The sequence below is a fragment of the Lepidochelys kempii genome, chromosome 5, assembly GCF_965140285.1.
Source record: "Lepidochelys kempii isolate rLepKem1 chromosome 5, rLepKem1.hap1, whole genome shotgun sequence".
NCBI lineage: Eukaryota > Metazoa > Chordata > Testudines > Cheloniidae > Lepidochelys > Lepidochelys kempii.
In genome coordinates this window covers 39,975,793-39,999,144 of record NC_136384.1, presented here as the reverse complement: position 1 = coordinate 39,999,144, position 23,352 = coordinate 39,975,793, and the positions used below count along the sequence as shown (strand labels likewise).

Here is a 23,352-nt window from a genome sequence, read left to right as displayed (position 1 = left end):
CCAGCAGCAGCCAGTCTGTACAAATTCGCAAAAAGAAAAGGAGTACTTGTGGCACCTTAGAGACTAACCAATTTATTTGAGCATAAGCTTTCGTGAGCTACAGCTCACTTCATCGGATGCATACTGTGAAGTGAGCTGTAGCTCACAAAAGCTTATGCTCAAATAAATTGGTTAGTCTCTAAGGTGCCACAAGTACTCCTTTTCTTTCTGCGAATACAGACTAACACGGCTGTTACTCTGAAATCTGTACAAATTAAAACTAAAGAGGATGGTGTGTGTTTGTGTAAGTCACTAGAACTACTTGTGGTTAAACTCATCCGTAAGTGCTTTGCTAAATCAGAACCTGAGGCAGCTTGCAGTACGAAGAGTTGCCCAGGTTCAAAAACCAGTATTGGCCCCTTGCTCCATCCAAAAAGACATCTTCCAGTCAGGAGGGTCAAAAGATATGCTCCAACCAGCCAAAGAGAGACAAAGCAAGCTATGGGGACAGAGGGAGTTTGCAAGGGTAAAAACATATAACTTGTTTCATTGCTTCTTTAATTGTCCGACCTAAGTTTTGATATCTCCAATTTCCCATGCAACACCCCTTCCTGCCAGTTTTTTTATTATGTCATTGGCAGTAGAAGGAGGTAGAGTTACTGGTGAAATTCAGATCCTGTTTTCTCTTCCTTCCCAACAGCAGCACAAAGGGCTAACAGGAACGGAAAGGCTGTCAGCAGCTTAGGTAGATCTGCAGGATGGCCTAAAAAAAAAGTATTAATGAGGGCTGGTTTTGTAAGCATCAGAATCAGCCGACTGATATCTACAGAAGCACTTTGATTCTTTGTACCCTCCATATGGTTGATTTATTCCTGGGGTGCAGGGCTGCATCCATATATCTTGTGGATTTCCAAAAATCAGAAGCTCTACTACTTACCAGATAGTAATATCCTACTTATTTAATCTGCACACACACACACACACACACACCTTTTTCTATAATTTGTCTGGATTTGTCTATATAATTTAATTTGTCTGAGTCTTCATTGCCCAACCTTATGAGCAACATTATGCACGACTGTAGTGTTCATGTTACAGACCTGCTGTCAGAAAACAACAATGAATACTGTTCACCAAGAACCCAACCCATCAAGCTGTACAGTTGTCCATGATAAATACACCAGGTAGACAGTGAACCAGATTACGGGCACTTAGGTACTACAGAGAAAGGTGCCTGTGAATTAAGATACAAAAGAAACTTCATACTACTGCAAAAGACAAAAAGGTTTTAATCCTTTTTAAAGGCATCTTTTTTGAAGCCCTAGCTATTTCACAAATTGAAATGCTCAAAAATGGAAAAAATGCTCAAGTAGTTTAAATGAATAAAAATACACATAGGTGCCAGTGTGACCATGCAAAATTTCAGTTTGCAAATAAAGCACCTGAGATGGTGGAGATTGAGGAGGGTTCTCCAGCTACTCTTCATTTTGGGAACTAGGAAGTATGATGAGCAAAAACCCTTCCCTTGGTACTGAAGAGTTACACCCACTCTTGTTCCTTGTCGTAAGAGGGATTCTACTTCTTGTATGAGAATCTCCTCATGAAAATGGCCCCTGAAAAGGAGTGAGGACGGGGGTTTTGGAGGGGCAGGGAGGTAAATTTGATCACAAGCCTATTTTTTTGTTGTTATTGCATTCCAGAGATGGAAAAATAGTGCTAGATGATCCCCAAAGGGTGTATGGGAATTGGTAGGTGTTGACGTCACTGGTTTGCAGCTCTTGAACACCAATCAAAAATATTGTTTAGATGGGAGCTGGAACTGGGATGATTATATTTCCACAGAAGGTGCATGGAAACAGAACTTCTGAAAGCTTTGCCTCTTATGGAGTGGCACATAAGGTTGAGCTATTGGTCTAAGCTTCTATGACTGGCTGTGGCATTTTCTCTTTGGGGCAGGGGTACATATCCCAGGGAGCAGATGATGGTCCTTTAGAGAGTGTAAGGATTCATCTGTCTTTTGGTTAAAAAGATGAGTTTCTTCAAATGGCAGGTCCTCTGTGATATTCTGGACCTCCCTGGGAAACCCCAAAGCATGAAGCCATGATTCACGTCACATTACAAGATGTATCTGCTGTGCATCTACCTCTGATTGAAGAGTGGTTCTGGCAACCAACCTGCCTGCCTCAATGAGAGCTTGAAATTGAGCTCTATATTGTTGCGGAAGATTGTCGACAAAGAGTGTGAATTTGCAATAGTTCAAGTAATCATACTTAGCCAACAGTACTTGGCAATTGGCTATTCTGAACTGGAGGCTAGTAGAAGTGAAGACCTTCCTTCCCAATAAATCAAGGCATACACCCTCCTTATTGACCAGAGTAGATCTAGAGTGTTGCTGTATAGATGTTTCTGTGGCAGCCTGGATGACCAAAGAGTTAGAATTAGAATGAGAAAAGAGAAATTCTGCCCCTCTGGATGGGACAAAACAGTGTTTTTCTTTCCTCTTAGGGGTATGGATGCAAGTGACTGGGATACGTCAGAGTGTTCTAGTTAGTTCCAAAATGGTTACATTAACAAGAAACGCAATTTGGCTGGATCTGAAGGATTGGAGGATCTGTAGCTCCTCCGCAACCCTAAGTAATAGTTCCTCGAACTGCTTATAGTCATTGTGGGGATGGAGATGCAGTCATTGGAGTGACTGCTTCATCCAGAGATCCTGAGAACAGTCTTGATGTTATGGGCAAAACTGCCAGATCCAGCTCATAATCATCCCTTTCCATCGGGTCAGGAGGACTCTCTTGCTGTCCTCTCACAAAGGAGGAGTGGACTGACCCCCTAATGGATTGTGTCAACTCTGCAAGGTGGTACAGGTCCCACAGTCTCCATTAAGGGCACTAAGCTGGGTCAAAGAGTGGTTGGGAAGGTCCCCAGGGCATGGGGACCAACGGCTTCAAGGCAGATGCTGAGGTGGGTGTTGGTTGCAGAATGATCCAGGTCCCCTATCTGGGAAAGCATGCCTCAGTAGAGGAGACATTGGTTCTTTGGGTGGTTCAGAGACTCCTGAGAAAGAAAACACTTATTCTGGATCTATCAGCAGTTCTCTCCACTGGAGGGAAACCATGGTTGGATGACGGAATGGGAAACAGACACCTCCCACAAGCTGCATCTCTTGGCGGAATCCAGACCTCCATTTTGAGGTAAGGGCAGGATTGTGATGAAGACTGGGGATCCGGGAAAGCAAAAATGTTGTTGGGGTAGAGTAAAACTCTGCTCTCCCTGGAGCACAAAGGGTCCTGGCCTGCCCAGAATGACAGCGCTAGCGCAGCTACAGTTTGTGCCACAGTTAAGTAAGGCAGAGCCAATGCTGCTGGTGGTTGAGGCTCCCTGTGTTTGGCTTTTGTCAGTGCCATTGTTTATCGGGGTTTAGGCTTAAGTTGGTACCAGAGCACTGTCACTGGAGCGTGGTCTGGTAGCAAAGGAGCCCTGTATTTGGGGGCTCCCTTGTCATGATCCTGAGACTTAGGATTTTCTAAGTCCTCATGGGATGAGTGGGAAAACTTATTTGACTTATGCAGAGTTGTATCCAATTTTGAAGAGATTTTGGAGGAGAATTTGCTCTTGTTTTTATGAGAATGCTCCTGCCCTCCCGACAAGACCCCAATGTGGGATCTGTGGGAGTAGATTCCCTGGCTCGTAAGTCAGACCTCACAACAGGATGTATACTCATTGCTGAGTCAGGCTGATGTACTGGAGGGGGATCCTCCAATCTGAGTCCAACTGCTTGTTCCATTAAGCAGTTCTTAAGACGAAATTCCCACCCCCCTGGGGAAGGAGCAGCAATATACTGCACCTTGCCGCAATGTGAGCTTCCCCGAGGCTGTACTGGCAGCACTGATGGTCATAACTGATTGAGAAGAAGTGTTGGCAAGAAGCACAGATTTTGAAGCCCAGAGTCCTGGACATAGTTCAGCACCCGCAAAGGGGTACTGGTGGAAGGGATGAAGAATCTAACTATAAACATAACTAAAAACTATCAAGTAAAATTCTCAACTATTTACAAAATATATACATATGATTGAACAATAAAGGAAGATGCAGCTCTGAATGCTGGAGTTTCCAACCCAGACCGAGCAGCAGGATGAAGGAATTGGAGAGGTAGACAGTCCGCTCTGCCCTTTATCTCCGTGATTAGAGGCATAAGGAGAGAGAGGGTACATGTACGGACCAACAGACACTGCCTTCACAGTGGAATAAACTTAGGGAGCAGCACTCAAAGAATGAGTCTTTAGTCTGCCTCAGACAAACCCAGAAGTGCAAAAATTAGTTATTTTAAAACACAAGAAGATACAAATTTAATTCTGAAATATAAAAGGGTGTAATTATGGTAATCCATTCAAATTAAGAAAAACTTGATACTTAAGAAAAGCTTTATTCTGTGATAAAATCTTATATCCCACATTAACATGAAATACTATCTGAAAGGAAACATGAAAATTGGAAATTCTGTCACATCTCATTTTTAAACTTTCATTAAAAAAAAAAGTTACATCCCAATAAGAGCACTTGTTAAGAGAATAACTAATCATCATTAATTTCATTACTAACCTGATTCACTGGTTCATTGAAGTTGGTGATGAGCCCAGCACGCAATGTAGATTTCTCCTCTTCCGAAAGAGCACTGTTATAATAAGATGTTTAATTAACATGTTATATTTTCAAACTATAAATCCCCCCCAACTTTTAAGGCATATTTATAGAGAGTTATTTTTATACGTAGTATCAGTAAAAAATTTGAAGACCCAGGATGGATAAAAATCAATGATTTTTTGAAAAATCAAAATATTAGATTTGTTAATTTAAATTGAACATTTTTAATTTAAATTGTTTTTACTACTTACATTAGATACAAGTTTATTTTTTAAAAATAACCTATTTAAAATTAAATTTGAAATTGACAACCTATTGTGAGACATATACTTATAATCTATTGAAATCTTTTAAAATTAAACAAAATATAATATTAAGCAGTATACGTTTGCTGCCAAGTTTTAAAGAAAGTCAGATCACTGAACGGCTGGAAGTCACTGGTTAAGCACCTGGAACCATAACATGATGAGCATGCTAAACCAGCTTTTGACAGCAGTAGCCTCTTCTGCAGGTGCAGTGAGAATATTTTCTTCATTTTAGTTTATTCAACTAGTTCAGCTCAATGACTAGTTTATTCAAAGTTAAGAAACCAATTAGGAACTGGAAAAGCATGAAAGCTTGTTTTTTCTTCCAATCTGAATCAAAAGTAGGTGTGAGAACATGAGATCTACTAGTTCTAAAATCTTCCAGGACATGACGACCTGAAACAACCACTTCAGTTCACTAACTAAGGATAATACATCCTTTGATTAATAAATCAATCTTAAATGCAAAACGTGTTTTAATAATTTTTTTTCTTATGTATCTACCACATTTAAGGTAATTTTATTTAATTAATTTTTTTAAAAAAATGCTGGTTTTGTGCATGTTTAATTGAATTCCAATTTCCATCCAAATAGAGCATAACACAAATCACAAGTCACAAATCACAAGTAATGTCATTCAACATTTTCTAACATACTGTAAAAATTAATAATCTAAATATATGTAAATTAAGCTATATAACTGCTTAATTAGTGTAGACAGAGCATATCCTCTGGCTTATAAGAAAGGAGAACCAAATTTAGTGTAAAGGCTGTATTTAGTTGCAAATTAACATTTTAATGGTTACCAACCAAAGAAAAAACCTTTCTGTGGGAAAATAACTAAAAAAGTACAAATGCAAAATATGATTAAAATTACTTAAATCAAGGTTTCCTGTATCCTGATTTAAATCAAGATTAAAATCAGTGATTTAAATTGCTCTGATTTAAATCAATTCACCCTGAAAAGACCATTTCCATTTGAGTTTAATACATCTGACTGGATGAAGAATATTTTCATGCACATAGTTTTCTTGCTACTAAAAAAACTTCAGCCTGGTTAAGTATAAAAAGATTATTATTCAGGTCATTGACATTTGAGAAAGTGGAGAGACAATAGGAGGACACAAAGATGGACGAATACATGAACTTATGAGACCTTTTGTCATCAACTTTTTATTGACTTCCAGCAGGGTATATAAATCACTTTACAAGCGGTTGTGTGTAAATAGGTAATACACACAGACTTATGACAGATTTATCTTGGTTGCAATCCATTATTAACAGACTCAAACCCAACACATATATCCTTTTGCAAGTTATTTGTGAGTGTAAGACAAATATAGAAAACAGGATCAAACTGACACTGTGTATGAAATATTATGTATAGAACTGTAAGCTGATGTACAAAAAGGAGGGATGAACAGTGAGGGACTTAACGCAAGTAAATAATACTTTTTACTTTATCTTTATACAGCACTGTACTTTTCACCAAAGTATTTTAAAGTATGTTTCAAACAATTAAGCCTCAAAACACCTATGAGGTTATTAGATATTGTATTATTTTCACATAAGGTTAAATTAAGCTGCAAAAAGATTAAGTGATATTGACACAATGCAAAAAACATGATTATAATTAAGTCATTCTACTGATTTTTAAACATGCATTTTCTTGTTTTCCTTTCATATCGTCACTACAGGGCAACATTAAAGTTGTTTGGATTACATAACAGTAAATGTTTATAACTTAACATGTTTGGATTTCTTAAAAATTAAATCTTAACTCTGAATTTCCCTAGCTTAATACTTGATTTGGGGATAATTACAATATCCCAGTAATGTTTATTTTTATCCTAAATTGAGATGCGCTATCAATTTTAATTCCATTTTAGCATTGCTTTGTCTGGGAATTTCCTTGTTTTTCCGTAATTAAAAGCTACATACATGAACACTAAAAGAAGAATCTCCAAGAGAATGTTATAATGTGATAGTTCTAATTATAATGACAATATGAAGTATCAACATTAGATCATTTTAACTTGTATGACCAGATTCACAATAATTTATCCCACTCTAGGTTGTGCAAAACACACAGACCAATTCAACTGAGTTCAGAGCTGCTTTGTTTTGCCACAGCAGCAAATCCCAGTTTTCCCTGTCCCCGTTTTTGTACCTCCCTATATTCACTTGTGAACATGGAGAGACCTTAATTTCTCCCTGCCTCTCTCCCTGCATTCATCTGCATGCATGTTCCCCCTCTCTCTCACTTTCGATATTGAACAGATCCAGTGCCAACAGTAGCTTTAGAAAATAAAATTTTAGGTTTGAGTCATTTGTGCCATTGCTTATCACAACTGAAAATGTATCTGTCAGCAGAGGCAGGAGCATAAACCTTCCTTCAGAGAAACTCAAGAATGGCCTCTAATCTCCCATTTGTTCTCAACGAGAATGAACCAAGTTGCTTTCTGGGAAAATGGATACCCGCTATGCAAAGACACGGATACAATCTGAAGGCCCAAGTCAGCTGACATGGGCCAGTCATAGCTGTGCCAGAAGTCTTCTACCACAGTATAGACATACCCTAAGTCCTACTGAGAAACAATAGGAGAGAAAAGACCTTCTTAAAAAGGCCTTCTTAAAAAGGCCAACAATCAAAGGCAATTCTTCTATACTATAACTTTATTGGTTACCCTCTTTTGAATGTAAAACTTTGATTTATGAATATTAATGGCAAAAAAGACCATTAATAGTAAAAAAAAATTCTTCAGACAGACAATGTATGAGATTTCAATGAGTTTTCATTATATTCACTGACAAAGTACTTTGTTAACTCAGAGTGAAGCTTGTTCAGTGCTATCTCGTGATGTTTCAGAATGCTGAGTTCAGCAAAACTCAAGCTTCTGAAAACCAATGAAATAAAAAGGGATAGTGGGTGCCATGCACTACCTGAGCTAAATGTGGAGTGACTGAGATACTTTGGGGTTGGATCAAAGCCACGGTTGGACTCCCACGTATGCACAAAAGAAAACACTATTAGAATCTGTCAACCTTAAGAAAACGCAGGTTTTTTTCAAGAGGGCTCTATCTCATGAACTGCTTTGCCAGATGATCCCAAATTTGAATTACACATCTTATTCCATACCTCCTGATGCACACCAAATGCCAAGACAATCCAAGTAACCAAGCAAATTTTAGAATACTTAAGAGTTGCTTACTGGATAACTTTTCTAATATTAACTATAGCAGAACTGCCACTCCACTACAGTGGGAAATTTGTAATAATTACATTATTAATATAATTTGGGACAAGAAAGTAGTCGGACACTAGGTGCTAAATTTCTTTAAGGACATATTTTTCAATTAACTCAAACCAATTTACCCCTAAATTCTCAGAAAATTCATTCCACACAAGTGTAAGAGCTATAATTTTGGGGAAGATATGCTGTATTCTTTATTTAAAACAACAGTTTTATCCTGGTTTTAAGTGCAAAGATCAATTAATCTAACTTTGGAACAGCACTTCCACAACTGTATGTGAGTGCGCGCATGCACATTATAAAAGTGTACACATTAAAAGAGTGTTAAAATTACAAAATCAAGCACTCAGAATTAGAAAATGTTACAATTTAGGTTGATTGTTCAACTTTAATTCTGACTCATCGGACATTTAGCTTTATTCAAGTAAAGTCTTTATACTATATGATCACAAACCATTTTTCCACGGTACAGGAGAAAGCCATTGCAGCAGATCTGTCTCATCTGGAGGTTTATGGGTGTGGCTGCTTCAGAAGAATGCAAGAGACTTAGCAGGGCCTAGGACAGAAGTAGGCAAACTTTCTGGGTGGGGAAATTTTATGCAGGGCCATGAACGTAGGGCTGGGGCAGGGCTGCAGGAGGGAGTACGGGGTGTGGGAGGGGGTGCAGTGTGCAGGAAGGGGCTCAGGGCAAGGGGTTGGAGTGCAGGAGGGGGCTCATGCCAGGGGGTTGGGATAGAGGAGGGGTGCGGCAGGGGTCTCAGGGCAGGGGGTTGGAGTGCAGGCTCCAGCCCAGCACCACTTACCTCAAGTGGCTCCGGAGTGGTAGGCTCCCTACCTGCCCTGGCCCTGCACCACTCCCAAAAGTGGCCACCATGTCCAGCAGTGGTTCCTGGGGCTGGGATGGGGCAGGCAGCTCTGCCGCAAGCTGCCCTCACCTGCGGGTACCACCCCCAAAACTCCCATTGGCTGCGATTCCCCATTGCCAGCCAATGGGAACTGCGGGGGAGAGTGCCTGTAGGCAAAAGCAGAGCACAGAGCCCTCTGCCCCACCCCCCCACCCCTAAGAGCTGCAAGGACGTGGTGCCAGCCGCTTCCGGGAGCGGCACAAGGCCAGGGCAGGCAGGGAGCCCCCCTTAGCCCCGTTGAGCCATGGGGCTGGCAATCCCGTGAGCTGGATTGAAAGCCCTGACAGGCTGGATCCGGCCCGCAGGCGGTAGTTTGCCCTTGCCTGCCCTAGGAGTACGCACAGTGCAAGTGTCACATGAAAATTAAGAATAAAAATCTGTAAACATTCTACTGCACATGTACAAAGCAGTATTGACAACCTCTAGTTTTAAAAAAATCATGAGTCATGTCCCAAAAAAGTCAGACTGGCTTAAAAATCATGAGATTTTAAAAAATAATAACTGTCTTACTTGCTTTCCAATTTTTGAACCTTTAGGACTCACATTTATCAGCTTTTCTCTGCATCCATGAGGCTAGAAACATTCTCTTTTAAAAATGAGAGTTGATATTCTCATGAAATTGTATTACTTCAAGTCCTGGGGCTTGAAAACTCCAAAAGCTCAAAAACACGTCTCTTTCACCAACAGCAGTTGGTCCAATAAAATATATTACCTCACACACCTTGTCTCTAGAGATAGAACTGGTGAGACAAGTGGTGGTCCAGGAAGGTCCTGTCCTAGGTCTTCACAAGGATGATGTGAGTAAACCATTGTCCTGATACTGATATAAGGACAATTCTATACTGTTTACCTACTTGTTTGGCTTGGAGCACTTGTGCTTTTACTAATTGTGTTAATAAAGCCATTGCAAATTCAAAAGGATGAGCATTTCTCTCATGCATGTCAGGGTTCCCAAATTAATAGTAACTCTTAAGTCCAGGCCTTATCATGGGACGAGAACTTGTCAAACCACAGAGTGTTAACTGGGAATTCTGAAGTAATTTCAATTTAATTAATATACAACCAACAAAAGTAAGAACCAACTGAAAACAAAGGATTACAATGGGAAGGGTTATGCAACTTTAATACACATATCACTACCACTCCAAGTATGATAAATATATAGCTAATCAAAAATTAGAAATTCAACATTTGAAACATTCTGACATTTTGTCCTTAAGGATACTTCTGTCTTGTTCTAAGGCATTACATCACCTACACGATCTCCCACAAACTCTCACATTTGAACCCGTTACATTTCCCACCCATCACCAACATGTTGAGTCTCCCTCTCCCAGCCAAAAACTGAACACTTCTCTCCAGAATCAGCATAGGCACCAACTAGAGCCATGGTTCTCAAACTTTTGTACTGGTGACCCCTTTCACATAGCAAACCTCTGAGTGCGACCCTCCCTTATAAATTAAAACCACTTTTTTAGATATTTAACACCATTATGAATGCTGGAGACAAAGCGGGGTTTGGGGTGAAGGCTGACAGCTCGCAACCCCCTAAGGGATCCCCAGTTTGAGAACCCGTGAACTAGAGAACTGCTGAAGAACATGCCGAGTGATTTCCAGCGTTTAAGTCTCATGCCTCTACCAAATTTCCAGCTCTTGCCCATGAAAGTTAGCATAAGGTATGAACTCAAACATTGATTCCACAGCCTTCTACTCCTGTAGGAATTCTGTGCCACTGCACACATGCAGGATACATGTCCCCCAAAGATTTCTTTGCTTCCCTGCAGAAAAATGACTTCTAACGGGGAAGTAAAAGGAAGCCGCAAGAGAGGTCACGTGCCCCTCCCCAGCACTGCCGGTACATTGTTTCGGGCGCCTGAAGCAGCCAGCAGAGAGTTAAATCACCACAGGGGGTAAGGCTGGTGATGCCACAGCCAATGGCAGGCTCAGCTGCTAGTCCCAGCTGGGCAGGGGACAGGGAGAATGGAATTCCCTCTTCCCCTGTAAGGAGTGTCAGGGTCAATGCCAGGTCAGACCCACACCCAGAAATCTCCCTGCCTGTGCACTCCCCCAATTCCCCGCTTCCTGCCCGCATCATGCCTCAGCTACAGGGGGAGGAGTCACTGTACAGGGAGCTGCTCCATACATCCAACCCCTATGCATCTGGACCCCCCCTCATGCTCAGATCCCCCTGCACCCAAACTCCCACCCCGATGAGCCTCACCCCATGCATCCAGAGCCTCTCTGCATCCAGACCGCGCCCTCCTCCCCGCCAAGCTCCACCAACCCTGCATCTGGATCTCCACCCCTGCACCCAGACCAACCCCCACCTGGACCACCCAGATGAGCCCCCCTTACCCAACCCAACCCCCCCATCCCACTGAGCCCCAACCAGCTGCACCCACACCCCCACCCCACCAAGCCCCACTCCCCCAGCACCCAGACCCAGCCACCAAGCCCTATTCGCCCCACACTCAAATCCCCCCACACCCCGCTGAGCTCCAATCACCTTCACCTGGACTTCTCCCAGAGTCCTATTCCCCCAGAACCCCCATACAAGCCCCTGTGCATCCAGATCCCCCACACATCCCTTCCCAAGCTGCCCGCATCCAGATTGCCCCACACAGAACCTTTTCACTCCACACACTAAACCCCTCCACATTTGGATCCTGCTGCGCTGAGCCTGCTTGCCCCCACACCTGGATTGGGGGCCAGCGTTGGGCGTACGTATGAGACTCTGGCCCTCTCAATTGATATCTTGGTGCATCTGGCACAGAGGGGCAGGCCCCAGGGTATTTCTGGGGCAGGCCAGGCACTTGTGCTGTATCAGGGTCATATGGAGCCTCACCGCCAGCCCATGTCCTGGGGTGTAAGGGAGGACTGCAGGGTGGGCTCCCACCTCTGTGCAGCCAGCAGCCTGTGCTCCGCTCTGCCATCCTGGAGCCTCCACATTTATTTATTGACAAATAAAATATGCAGATTTTTTAAAATATTGTGTGCAGAATTTTTATTCTTTTTGTACCAAAATTTTAATTTTTTTGATACAGAATTCCCTCAGGAGTAGTCTTTTGAATCACATAATAGATCTTGGTAACTGCAGTTCAACAAACAACATTTGTCATCCAACAACTACTGAACTGAAAATGAAAATATTTTTCATAAAAATTCAGTTTTATCATAGAATAATTCCCAAAACTGAAGGAACGATTTAAGAAAATCCTAGAAGGAAGATGCGGGAATGGCTGAGGGTACGTCTACACTAGAAATGTAAGTCGACCTATATTAGGTTGACTTACAGCCACCACAGTAATTACTGTGGTGGTACATGTCCACACTACCCTCCATGGGTCAGTGGAGCACTTCCACAGACCTATGAGGGCCAGTGTGGAGAGATGAGAGCCCGGTTTCTCAGCTCCACTGGCAGCTCCCTGCTGGGAGCCCGGCTGCCCTACAGGCTGCCGGCAGGATCTCGGCAGGCCGCCCTCCCACCTCCGCTCCCCGTTCCCTGCTGGGAGCGCAGAAGCCACCGTAAGGTGCCTGGGGCTTCACACCTCCCCATTTTCCGCTGGGCACCAGGGGAAGCTGCCTTGAGGGTTATGGTGAAGAGAGAACTCTAGTAGCCACTTATTTTGGACTTTTGCTGATGTCCAAATGCTGACAGTATATCATAGCCCAAATTTTTCATTCCGAATGTGGCACTTTTAGAATGATTTCTTATACCATTAGGTCAATAATAAGGAAGGTTTTTGCTAAGTCCAGAAACATCTTTCACAGTTTACTGCCATGAAAACATATTGCTATATTGGAAAACTGAGGGTCCTTTAGAAGAGGCAGCATTTGAGTGAAAATTCTTGATATATATAGCAATAACATACTAGAAAAACAGATTAGGGAAGTCAACTTTTATGCAAGTACAGTTTTAAGCTTTCCTTTCACATTTATTTAATGTAACTTCTTAAACAATTTGCGTCTATCTATTACTATATAATTTAACCATTTCTCACTCCTGTAACATACCAGATTCCATACGACTGTAGTTATATATCTTTTTTAGAGACGTCTGAATGAAAAAATTGTTAGACAATGGCATACTGTGCATTCAAAATAAGGAATTTTTAAAACATTTTATCAGGATTTACAGATTATACAGTGCCTGAAAGAAAAAAAAACCTCACACATTAACTGTTGGCACATGGAAAGATCTCTAGCAAAGGACCTAAATGATAATTTTCAGCAGAATGTAAGCTTTCACCTAAATCATTTCTATGAAGCCTTTATGGCTGCAGAGAGACACTTACAAATGTTAAATGAACCAGTGTTATCTTCCTGAGTTTGCTGACAGTTCCAGAATCTACATTCCTTTTCATAGTTTTCTCAAGCAACAGAGAAAAACGTACCAGACACTAGCCAGACTGATTCCCTTCTAGGATTCAGTTCTCCCAGCAAATACTACTATTCTTTAAAATATGTTATCTTAAAAATATACCTTTTAGCCTAGTCTAGACAAGCCTTAAAGGTCCAAGGCAATACAATACAGAACAAAATGAGATGTGGTCTTACATCAAACATTTATAGCAATTTTCCTAGTTTTCAGGGACGTTCCTTTCCAGCTACATCACATATACTCTCCTCTCTCCTACTCCCCAGATTAATTTAGACAAATTTATAGTACATGGGTAAATTTTCAAAAGTGCTTTAAGTCTCATTTTCAAAATGAATTTAAGCACTTAGGAGCCTAAGTCCAATTGACTTTCAATGAGACTTAGATGCTTATGTATCTTTTTGGAAATGGGACGTGGATGCTTTTCAAAATTTTACCCTACCGTTTTTGAATAGCTCTATAAAAGTGGAAAATATGTTCAGGAAACAGTAATTCCAATTATTGATCTGAAGTATCCGGATTCCATTTAAAAAACCAGACATTACCATAATTTTATTTTGTTAGACCAACAGTTCTCAAATTGTGAGTCAGGACCCCAAAGCGGATGGCAACTCCATTTTAATGAGGTCAAAAGGGCCAGCTTTTGACTTGCTGGGACCTGGAGGTGAAGCTGAAGCCTGAGCTCCACCCCATCCCTGGACGGCGGGGTTCAGTATTTGGGCTCCATTCCACCCTTCTCTCCCCCGCCCCACCCCTACTCCTCCCCGGGGTCATGTAGTAATTTTGTTGTCAGAAGGGGCTGCGGTGCAATGAAGTTTGAGGACCACTGAGTTAGACATATCAAGTACGTCTTAAAAAATAGGCAATCACAAAAGCCTATACTTCTGAGTGACATTTTCTGATATTTGTAAGCTACTGTGCTTACAATTAAGAAATTTAATCTTGATTGTAAAAGTAACTATTACAACAGGATACTCTTGGGAAAAACAGAAAGCATTAAAAAAACAACTGAATTGCTAATTTTCCGCATATGTTTTCATTTATTTTGTGTGTTATTTAACAGGAACTCATCCCATATGCCAAATTTTCTTTCCACTCAATCCCACAATAGTCATATCTGTTAAATATATACACCCAACTCATCCTTCATATAAAAACCACAACGTGAAAGATTTAGAATTAGGGTTCTACTACAGGATCAAGTAGGAGAAGATGGACTATTCAGGAGAAAAATTTTCAGACACAAATATCTTATGATAAGCAAATGTGGCAAAGTGCTGAAAAGCACTTGAAAAATTGATTTGTGCACAAGTTACGTATCTGAGGTTTATCCTGAATGTATTGATCTTTCTAAGTACTGTCAAGTGCACAAGAGAAGAAAAAAAGCAAAAATATGCTCATTAATAATTGCATGTAATAAAATGTCTCAAGACACTTTAAAAACAAGAAACTCATGTTTACAGAACACTTTTTTCTGAATTGATAAGCAGCTCATGTGATGCAACAGTGACATCTGCTGGATGGGAATTGCCCATTCATATTATGTTGAGCCCACTGCAAAAGACTTGCTGGAGAGTCAAAAACCGAGAGAGATTGTGATCTTCCCTTAATATTTTAAGTTGTAATATAATTATTTAACAGAGAAAATAATTATTTAACAGAGAAAGTGACTGTAGTACCATTTGCTAAATTAACTTCACTTCAGTGCTAAAATTCATGGACTGAAAAGCTAGGACAGGCAACACTATTAAATTGCTTCAGTTGGAAGTCAGAAAGATAGGGAGTTGGCATCAGAGGTACTGAACTCATTAAGGTTTGGACAATTAAACACTTTTTTTCTTTTGGCTGGAGGAGAGGAAGAGGGGGACTTGCTCTTGCTGTGTTATGAAGTGTGGAAAGAGGAAAAACAGACATTCACATTCAAACAAATATTTTCTTTTGTCATTTCTCTTTGGAACCATTTTAATAAACTGTTACTATTTCTAAACCAGAAATCCAGGATGAAAGACAAATTATCCTGAGCACTCACAAATCCAAGCATAAATTTGGTGTAAGAGAGCATTATTCAAGTTGCTACCACAATAACCTAATTGAGGGGCACCAAATATACAAGAACCAAGTGAAAAGCAATCCACAACAGCAAGAAAAACAATGCAGCAAAGGAACACAAGCTCAGAAAAGAAGACAGCTTTTAAAAACATCCCCCAGAGAAAAAAGCGAGGAGCAGGAAAAGCACCAACTTAAGGAGGTGTTGAATGTGTAACAGATAGAATCCTAGAGACAATTGGCGAGATTATAGCCCCTGCCCAATTCCAGCGACAAACAGGGAGCTGTAAAGAGGCCATAGCAGCCTGGGCAATAACCCCTGCTCTTTTTCAGCCCCTGACATGGGTGTTTTTTTGTAGCAGGAGGGAGAAGTGGCCATAGCATTCAGCACTACGGACGGACGTTGATACTCCTGGGGGAATTCTGTGGGACTGCGTGCCCTCAGAAAACGCCCCACCCCCACCAGAATTTCTGTGCTTCCCTGCAGAAAACATGGGTGCAGTTCGGGGGACCCAAACAGAGGCGAGGCATGGGGGGGGCACACAGGGTTATGTGCCACTACCATCCCTCTCATTTCTGCACGGGCAGAGCTGCTCAGCTGAAGGAGGCTGAATCTCAGCTGTGCTGACTCTGCAGCTGAACACTGCCTCCTGGGTCCTAGTGCCAGTTGTGATCCCCTTCTGTGTAGTAGGAGCCTTCCTGTTTTCTGTGCAACAGTGAGTGCCTGCGGTGGGGCTGGGGAAATGAGGGAAGGTGGCTGATGGGATGGGGGGAAAAGGCAGTGGGGAAGGAAGGGGTGGTGGAATAGGGCAGGGGGCAGGGAATGTGGGAGTGAGGGGAGGGGAATGGGGCAGAGAGAGATAAAATGGGGAAGAAAAAGGGATAGGGGAATTCCCTGGCAGCAGCTAGTGCTCTCCCATTAAGCAGGCCCATCGACCCCTCACCCTGACAAGCCCTATCCCCCCTACACCTGGAACCCCCTATGAGCCCCCCACACCCAGATCCCCACCCCACTGAGCCCCAACCAGCTGCACCTGGACCCCCAACCCATCAAGCCCCACTCCTCCAACACCCAGACCCCCACACCGAGCCCCATACACCCAGATCCCCATCTCCCCACACACACATCCCGCTGAGCCCCAACCACCTTCACCTGGATCCCCTGCAGAGTCCCATTGCCCCTGCACCCAGAACCCCCAACGAGCCCCTGTGTATCTAGATCTCCCACTAAGCTGCCCACACCCAGACTGCCCCACACAGAACCCTCTCTCCCCATACCTGGATCCCCCACACTAAGCCCCTCCACACTTGGATCCTGCTGGGCTGAACCTGCCCACCTACACGTGGTGCACCTGCCAAAGCGGGGCAGGGCCCCAGGTTGTTTCTGGAGCAGGCCCCAGCCCTTGCACTGTGTCAGGGTCAGATGCAGCCTCACTGCCGAATCCCTGTACTGGGGAGGTGGGGGCTTCAGGGTGATCTCCCACCTCATTTCATCCTGTGGCCTGTACTCCCCACTGCCATGCTGGAGCCACATTTATTTATTGCCAAATAAAATTTGCAGAATTTTAAAATATTGTGCATGTAATTTTTATTTTTTGGCTCAGAATTCCCTCTGGAGTAATTCTAGGCTGCTGAACAGCCCACAGGAAGCCATGAGGAGTCAGCTGTAAGACCTCCATGTCAAGTAGAAGCCAGGTGGTACCTTCTGTGTTCTTGACAGGGCCAAATGCTATGCTGTGCCTATGTCAGGAAGAGAAGTGATGACACTGCTAGAGAGACAACATTGTCAAAGTAAGTAGATGCCAGACAAAAGGAAAAGGAGAAATCACAATCTCTCCTAGAATAGGGGATATGAAGTGCTGCAAAAAAGACAAGTAAGTACATACTTATCAAGCTTAAGCAGCTGGACTACTATGCTTGCAACATATTCAGGTGCTGTACAAACAATTAAATCTGCTTTAGAGGAAGCCTATTACACAGTCTAGCAGCTAGAACTAGTATTGCTTAGGTCAGCAACTGGAAGAAAAGATGTATAGTCAGCCCTGGTGTGAACATACATTAGTTCTTGGTATGCCCAAGTCCTTTTTCCCAGACCTGGGGAAGAATGGAGGGGCCTAACAAAGTTCAGTGAGTCACCTTCTCATTTTCCAGAAAACTCTTCAACTATAAAATAGGGGTTGTTGTCTTCCCTGTGGCCCCAGCAGGTCTCCCATTCTTTTCACCTCCAACACCACAAGATGATTATGGTTACTTCCTCCAAAAGGCCACTATTAAAAATAGTTGTGTATACAAATATATAGAATATTGTTATTCTTAATCTATTCACAAAGCAAACATGCCTTAGTCAGTCTTACTACCTGTTACATTTTTTTGAGAGCACGCAGCAGAGATCCCTGGAGCTTTTTCGTCTGAGAACCCTTTAAGAACAATATCTTTAGAAAACTGGTGTTGTAGTTGATGCTCTGCGACAATATGTATTTTAATTGCATACCACTCAGCTGCCTTCCTCTGCAAAGAAATTATGGTTATGTAACTTCTTATTCTTTTTCTGTTTTAGTAGTTTGTTGCAAGTAAGAAAAGTGAAGATTATTTTCAGTGTTCCAGTTACCTCAGCAGGAATAGCGTGGAGCTAGCTCTGGTAGAATCAATAGAATAGAAATTTAGATTTATGGGAGTTCCCACAAAGCCCAAGCACAGACCCAAGATTATTAATTTATTTAAATAATTTGTGGTGAGCAATAATTGGTGTTTCTTATTGATTCTCCACAAATATGTAAATAAGATTGCATCCTAGATGACGGATGTGTTAATTAACATATCTTGATATCCTTTTTGCTATATAAAAAGATTCTTTTAAAGCTACCCTTGTAGACTTCTTAAAGCACCTCATGGCAAGAACTGTACCCTTCATAAATTTAGCATAGAGCTCACAGACTTTAGAATGCTATCAACTTTGAACCAAACAATCCAAAATGAACCACTTGATCAGTCCAGAAATATTCAAAGGGGCTGGTTCTCAAACGAAAGGTGAACAGCATAAAATTAAAGTTAATAAACTGAACCACTTTTACACCCTAAGATAGTATGTTTCAGACACTTATCTCTGAAACACCTTCCCTGACTAATAGGGAGTTTTCTAAAAAAAAAAAAAAAAAAATCTCCCTTGAAATATGTAAAATTTTCCAGAGGAAGTTAGAAATGAGATCAAAATAGGGCTTATAATGGAAATCTAGTAGCAAGTTTAATATGGAGTCACACGCAAACAATTCAACTTGTAGCCAATTTACTTTTCCCAGGACAAGACAATGGATTTTACCACTAAGATAAAGACTGGCACATAAAAATGGAAATATACTATAAATATAAACCTCTTGCCACAGTAGGTTTCCACTTGTTGAGCAGTGCTCCTTATTTAATAAGAACCATTGGTGTAAACCAAAGCAGCATTATCTCTCTGTGAAAAGAAATCTCAAAGGTATGCGCCTTCCTCCTCACTCAAACTGGTATTTGGCCCTGAAAGATTGGCAATTCCAAATGTAAGATGTCAGCATTGCAGGCCGATAAGAATATGCATTTAAGAATACCCTAGCAGTTGAATTATACAGTCATTGGGTGTTGTATTATGAACTTTTAAGGTTTTGTACGCTGCACAGCTACATAAACTTGCCTCCCTCCCCCCAACAGCTGTATCTTCTCTTAACCTTGTTTGTAATCTCTATGAGGTGGAAACTATCTCTCTGTATATGTTTGGACAGCACAGTGGGGCAACGTTCTTCATTCTCAAATTTCTAAACACAATGCAAACAACAAATGATCTTGAACATGGTCACAGTGTCCATCACTATTCTTGTCCAGAAGAACAGTTTATGTAATCCCTGTGCAAAAGGCATTCCTATTAGTCACCTTAGATACAGCAAGGAAAATACAAAAATGCTGCCACATCTTCACCAACTGGTTCAGAACAGCCAATTCCAGAAAGATCAGCTTGAGAATCCAGCCTACATTATCTACTATTCAAACTATATTGTGACTATAATATCCCACTATTAGTAGTAGAAGTAGTACTAGCAGCTACAAGCCCATGTTGTCACACAGGTGAGGCAGCTGGGCCAAGTGATCCACTATCTGTGAAGTCCCCCTCCTATAATCAATGACACTGCTATGTGCAAATCAGGAGTAGAGTAAGGGTGGTGATTGGTTGAGTTACCTCTGACATCACAGTGGTCCAAGACTCAAAGTCAAAATGGCTGAGAACTTAAAAACAGGACAGTAACAGACCATGCATCTTGGTGATGATCAACTCTGGTGATATTCGGGACAGAAAGAGCTCTCAACCACGCTCATAGCTGTTTCCCTCACTTCACACTTATTCAACAGATATTGTAGGCTTCAGTGTGACATAGTGTGTGACAATCCTGGAAGCTTATTGTACAGATTACTGTACTGTATAGGAGAGCTACTGGATCAGGACCCCAAAATGCCTCCCTTATTTAACTCCTGATATAGTGCTGGGAGTCCTAAAAAAATCTGTACTCACATCTACGCCTAAAAAGAAACTATCCTGTAAGACATATATAGTTATACATGGTTTCATATTATATTATGATAGCAACCCCAGGTAAATTTTAGGTATATGGTTTGGTAGACAAGAATAATGGTGAAATTTAAGTTTATTTGTGGAACCTTAATTGTGAATTTCCACATCATCAAAATGACCCAAAATTGGAACAGAAAGGCTGTAGGTCATAGATTTCGAGACATCTCCCTGATCTCTAATTTCCTACATCGATCGTAAATCTGACACATACACCTACAGTACAAGTTCTAGACAAATAGAGTATAAGAGTAACCATAAAATATCCAAAAGAGCCTTTAATGTTTTCAAATGACTGTCATTACTAAGACTTTCAGATAGCCACTGTTCAGTGCCTACCACAAAAATCTAGTAAACATGACTAGACTGGGTAACACAGTCCTTAAAAGAAACACAACACAGACCAAATTGTAAGTGCCAAAGTATGAATAAACTAGTTCATTAATGAGTTATTTGGCTTTTTCACATCCTTTCCAGTTGTCTTATTTATAACTTCCAGGCACATTTCTTCCCTCCTATCAGTTATATATATATATATATTTTTAAACAGTGGCGAAACTGTAACAAAATCTACTCTAACATGTAAACAAAGGAAACATACAACTTACTGTGGTGCTACACGCCTCCAATAGCGGTCAATTCCATTTTTAAAGTACAGCACAGCTAACCACCTTACATTTACATCCAGAGTATGATTTGTAAAGATATTCTGTAAAGAAAAAAAGTTAAAATGTTATTTACTTCTTGGTCTGGTCCACAAGTCTCCCAAAGTTAAGACTTCCCCTTTCTTCCAATCATCATAATGAGTGATACATTTTTCCCCATGTCATCTTTAATGTACATACACAGCAAATTAGACCTGTGGTTCTAAGATCTCATCCAGAAGAACCTTCAATACAGTAAATTGATTCAACTCCATTTAGTTACATCATGGGAAAATAATAGGCTAAGGCTAGCTGGATTTGAATTTTTCTTATTCCTTGGAGTCTAGATAAGTCAAACCTGAAGATTAGACCTCTAAGTGATGCCTCTGAGGATGCAACAACCTTCTCAGATTATCTTATCTTGCCATCCAATACTCAGAGCATGGTGAGGGAGGCAGTATAAGAACATAGATAGATCAACTGATTTAAACAACAAAAAATGGGCATTTTTGATTCATCACCCTCTAAGTATTTTTGCTTTGACTAGAGGAATTAAACAAATGAATCGAGAAAAGTAATATGTACTGTTGGCGTGAAGAACATGGAGGCATTTGTATAAATCTGTGTGTGTGTGTGTGTGTGTGTGTGTGTGTGTGTATGTATGTATGTTTTATATATATCTGTATCTAGCTATCTGCAGGTTTGGTGGTTATTGTATTGCTGGCTAACAACTGACCGTGGGTTAAATCCTGCAGGAACACAAAACAATAGTTGTAGACAGAATTCAATTGCCTGCCGTTCAGTTGCACAATACCTAGTCTCCTTGTCCAACCAATCCCAGCCCTCGCCCACCCAAGCACCTCATCTGATCCCAGTCTCTCCCCAACAACACTGTAACGTTGCACCCCATAATGCTTTATAGAAATATGCTTATAAGTATAAATATGATATAACTGGAATATGTTTTATGCTAGATATGCCATGTAACATATCTTTGCAAAGGTTATGTTCTTCTGCATGTATTCATCCTATTTGTATGCATGTATCATTTTTATATCTGAAGTTATGAGCATTGGCTCTATGCTTGTATTTAAAGTATTTGCTGTAGAAAGCACCTAACGCAGATTTAGTCAACATAGTGTGAAGGGGTTATTCAAGTAAATGGAAGTACTTGGCTAACATTAGATCTTGATAGATGCCAATCCACATCTGAGCTTTCCTGGAAATGTTCATGTTAACACATGTGGGCAATGGCTCAGCCTGTAGAGAACTAAGTCATGCATGGACATGTGACTTGCCCATGTCACTCCAAAACTCCATCTTGTAGCTGTGATTCTACATGGGGGGAGAGAGGAGTTTCCACCCACAAGAGAGAGACTATATAAGCCCCTGGAAATCCCTCCATTTTGTCTTCAGCTGGCTCAGAAGATAGCCTCTCCACCCCAAAGAGATGCCTGAAAGAAACTGGGAAAAAGGACAGTAACTACAGGGGTGTGAGTGATTGCTCGACCCAGACTAGGAGGAAGTCTAGTCTGTAAAAGAAGCTTATTGGAACATCTCTGAGGGTGAGATTTACCTGCATTTAGTTTCTTACTGTATTAGGCTTACACGTGCGTGTTTTATTTTATTTTGCTTGGTAATTCACTTTGTTCTGTCTGTCATTACTTGGAACCACTTAAATCCTACTTTTTACATATAATAAAATCACTTTTTACTTATTAAATTAACCCAGAGCAAGCAATTAATTCCTGGGGGAACAAACAGCTGTGCATATCTATCAGTGTTATAGAGGGAGAACAATTTATGAGTTTACCCTGTATAAGTTTTATACAGAGTAAAACGGATTTATTTGGGGTTTGGATCCCATTGGGAACTGGGTATCTGGGTGTTGGAAACAGGAGCACTTCTTAAGCTGTTTTCAGTTAAGCCAGCAGCTTTTGGGGGACGTGATTCAGACCTGGGTTTGTGTTTGTAGCAGGCGAGCATGTCTGGAACAACCAGGCAAGGTACTGAAGTCCCAAGTTGCCAGGGAAAACGGGCTCAGAGGTTGTCCCAGCACATCAGGTGGCAGTCCCAAGGGGGTTTCTGTGACCCAACCCGTCACAAGCATTTACTGGCTCCCAGTCTCTGCATCCCAGTTTCCCTCCTCAGCTTCCAGACCCAGTCTCTCCCAACCCCAACTCCCAGTCTCCCCCTCACTACTCCCCTGCCAGTCTACAGTCCCAGTCTCCCTGCCAGACTCCTCCTTTCAATTTACTCTCCCACACCCACCCTCTTGCAAGTCCAGTTCTTGTCCTCTCTGAAAATCAGTTTCCTCCTGTATATGCTGCATGGGCCAAGCAAGCAGGTGGTCACTGAAAACTCAGAGGAAACCAAAGCAGACCAGAATTGCAATTGCAAGAAGAGTTCTGCTCAGCCTGGAACATGCCCAGCCTTGTCAGAATCTTTGGGAATTTAGCAGCTAAAATCTAAGAAGTCTCTAATGAGTATGTACTAAGTGCGATATTTAAAAGGTTTAAAACATGAACAAATTTGGACAGATTTTCATAGGGAAATTAAAAGCCATATCCTTGAAAAAGCCCACCTCCCTTTCCAAATTTCAA

At 41.4% G+C, this 23,352-nt stretch overlaps 1 protein-coding gene across 4 annotated transcripts in view; it reads right to left on the bottom strand.

Moving 5' to 3' along the window:
• The window catches only part of IPO11 (importin 11), a 295,012-nt gene that overhangs the window by 254,649 nt on the left and 17,011 nt on the right, over positions 1-23,352 (bottom strand). For all 4 annotated transcript variants that reach the window (XR_012158885.2, XM_073344033.2, XM_073344034.2 and 1 more), the window contains exons 4-5: positions 20,714-20,814; positions 4,582-4,654 (exon numbers count right to left, since the gene is read on the bottom strand). Coding sequence is in view for 3 of the 4 variants with exons in the window: in XM_073344033.2 (XP_073200134.1) it covers positions 4,582-4,654; positions 20,714-20,814 (174 nt within the window). In the remaining variant the exon portion in view is untranslated. The remainder of the gene's footprint in view (positions 1-4,581; positions 4,655-20,713; positions 20,815-23,352) is intronic.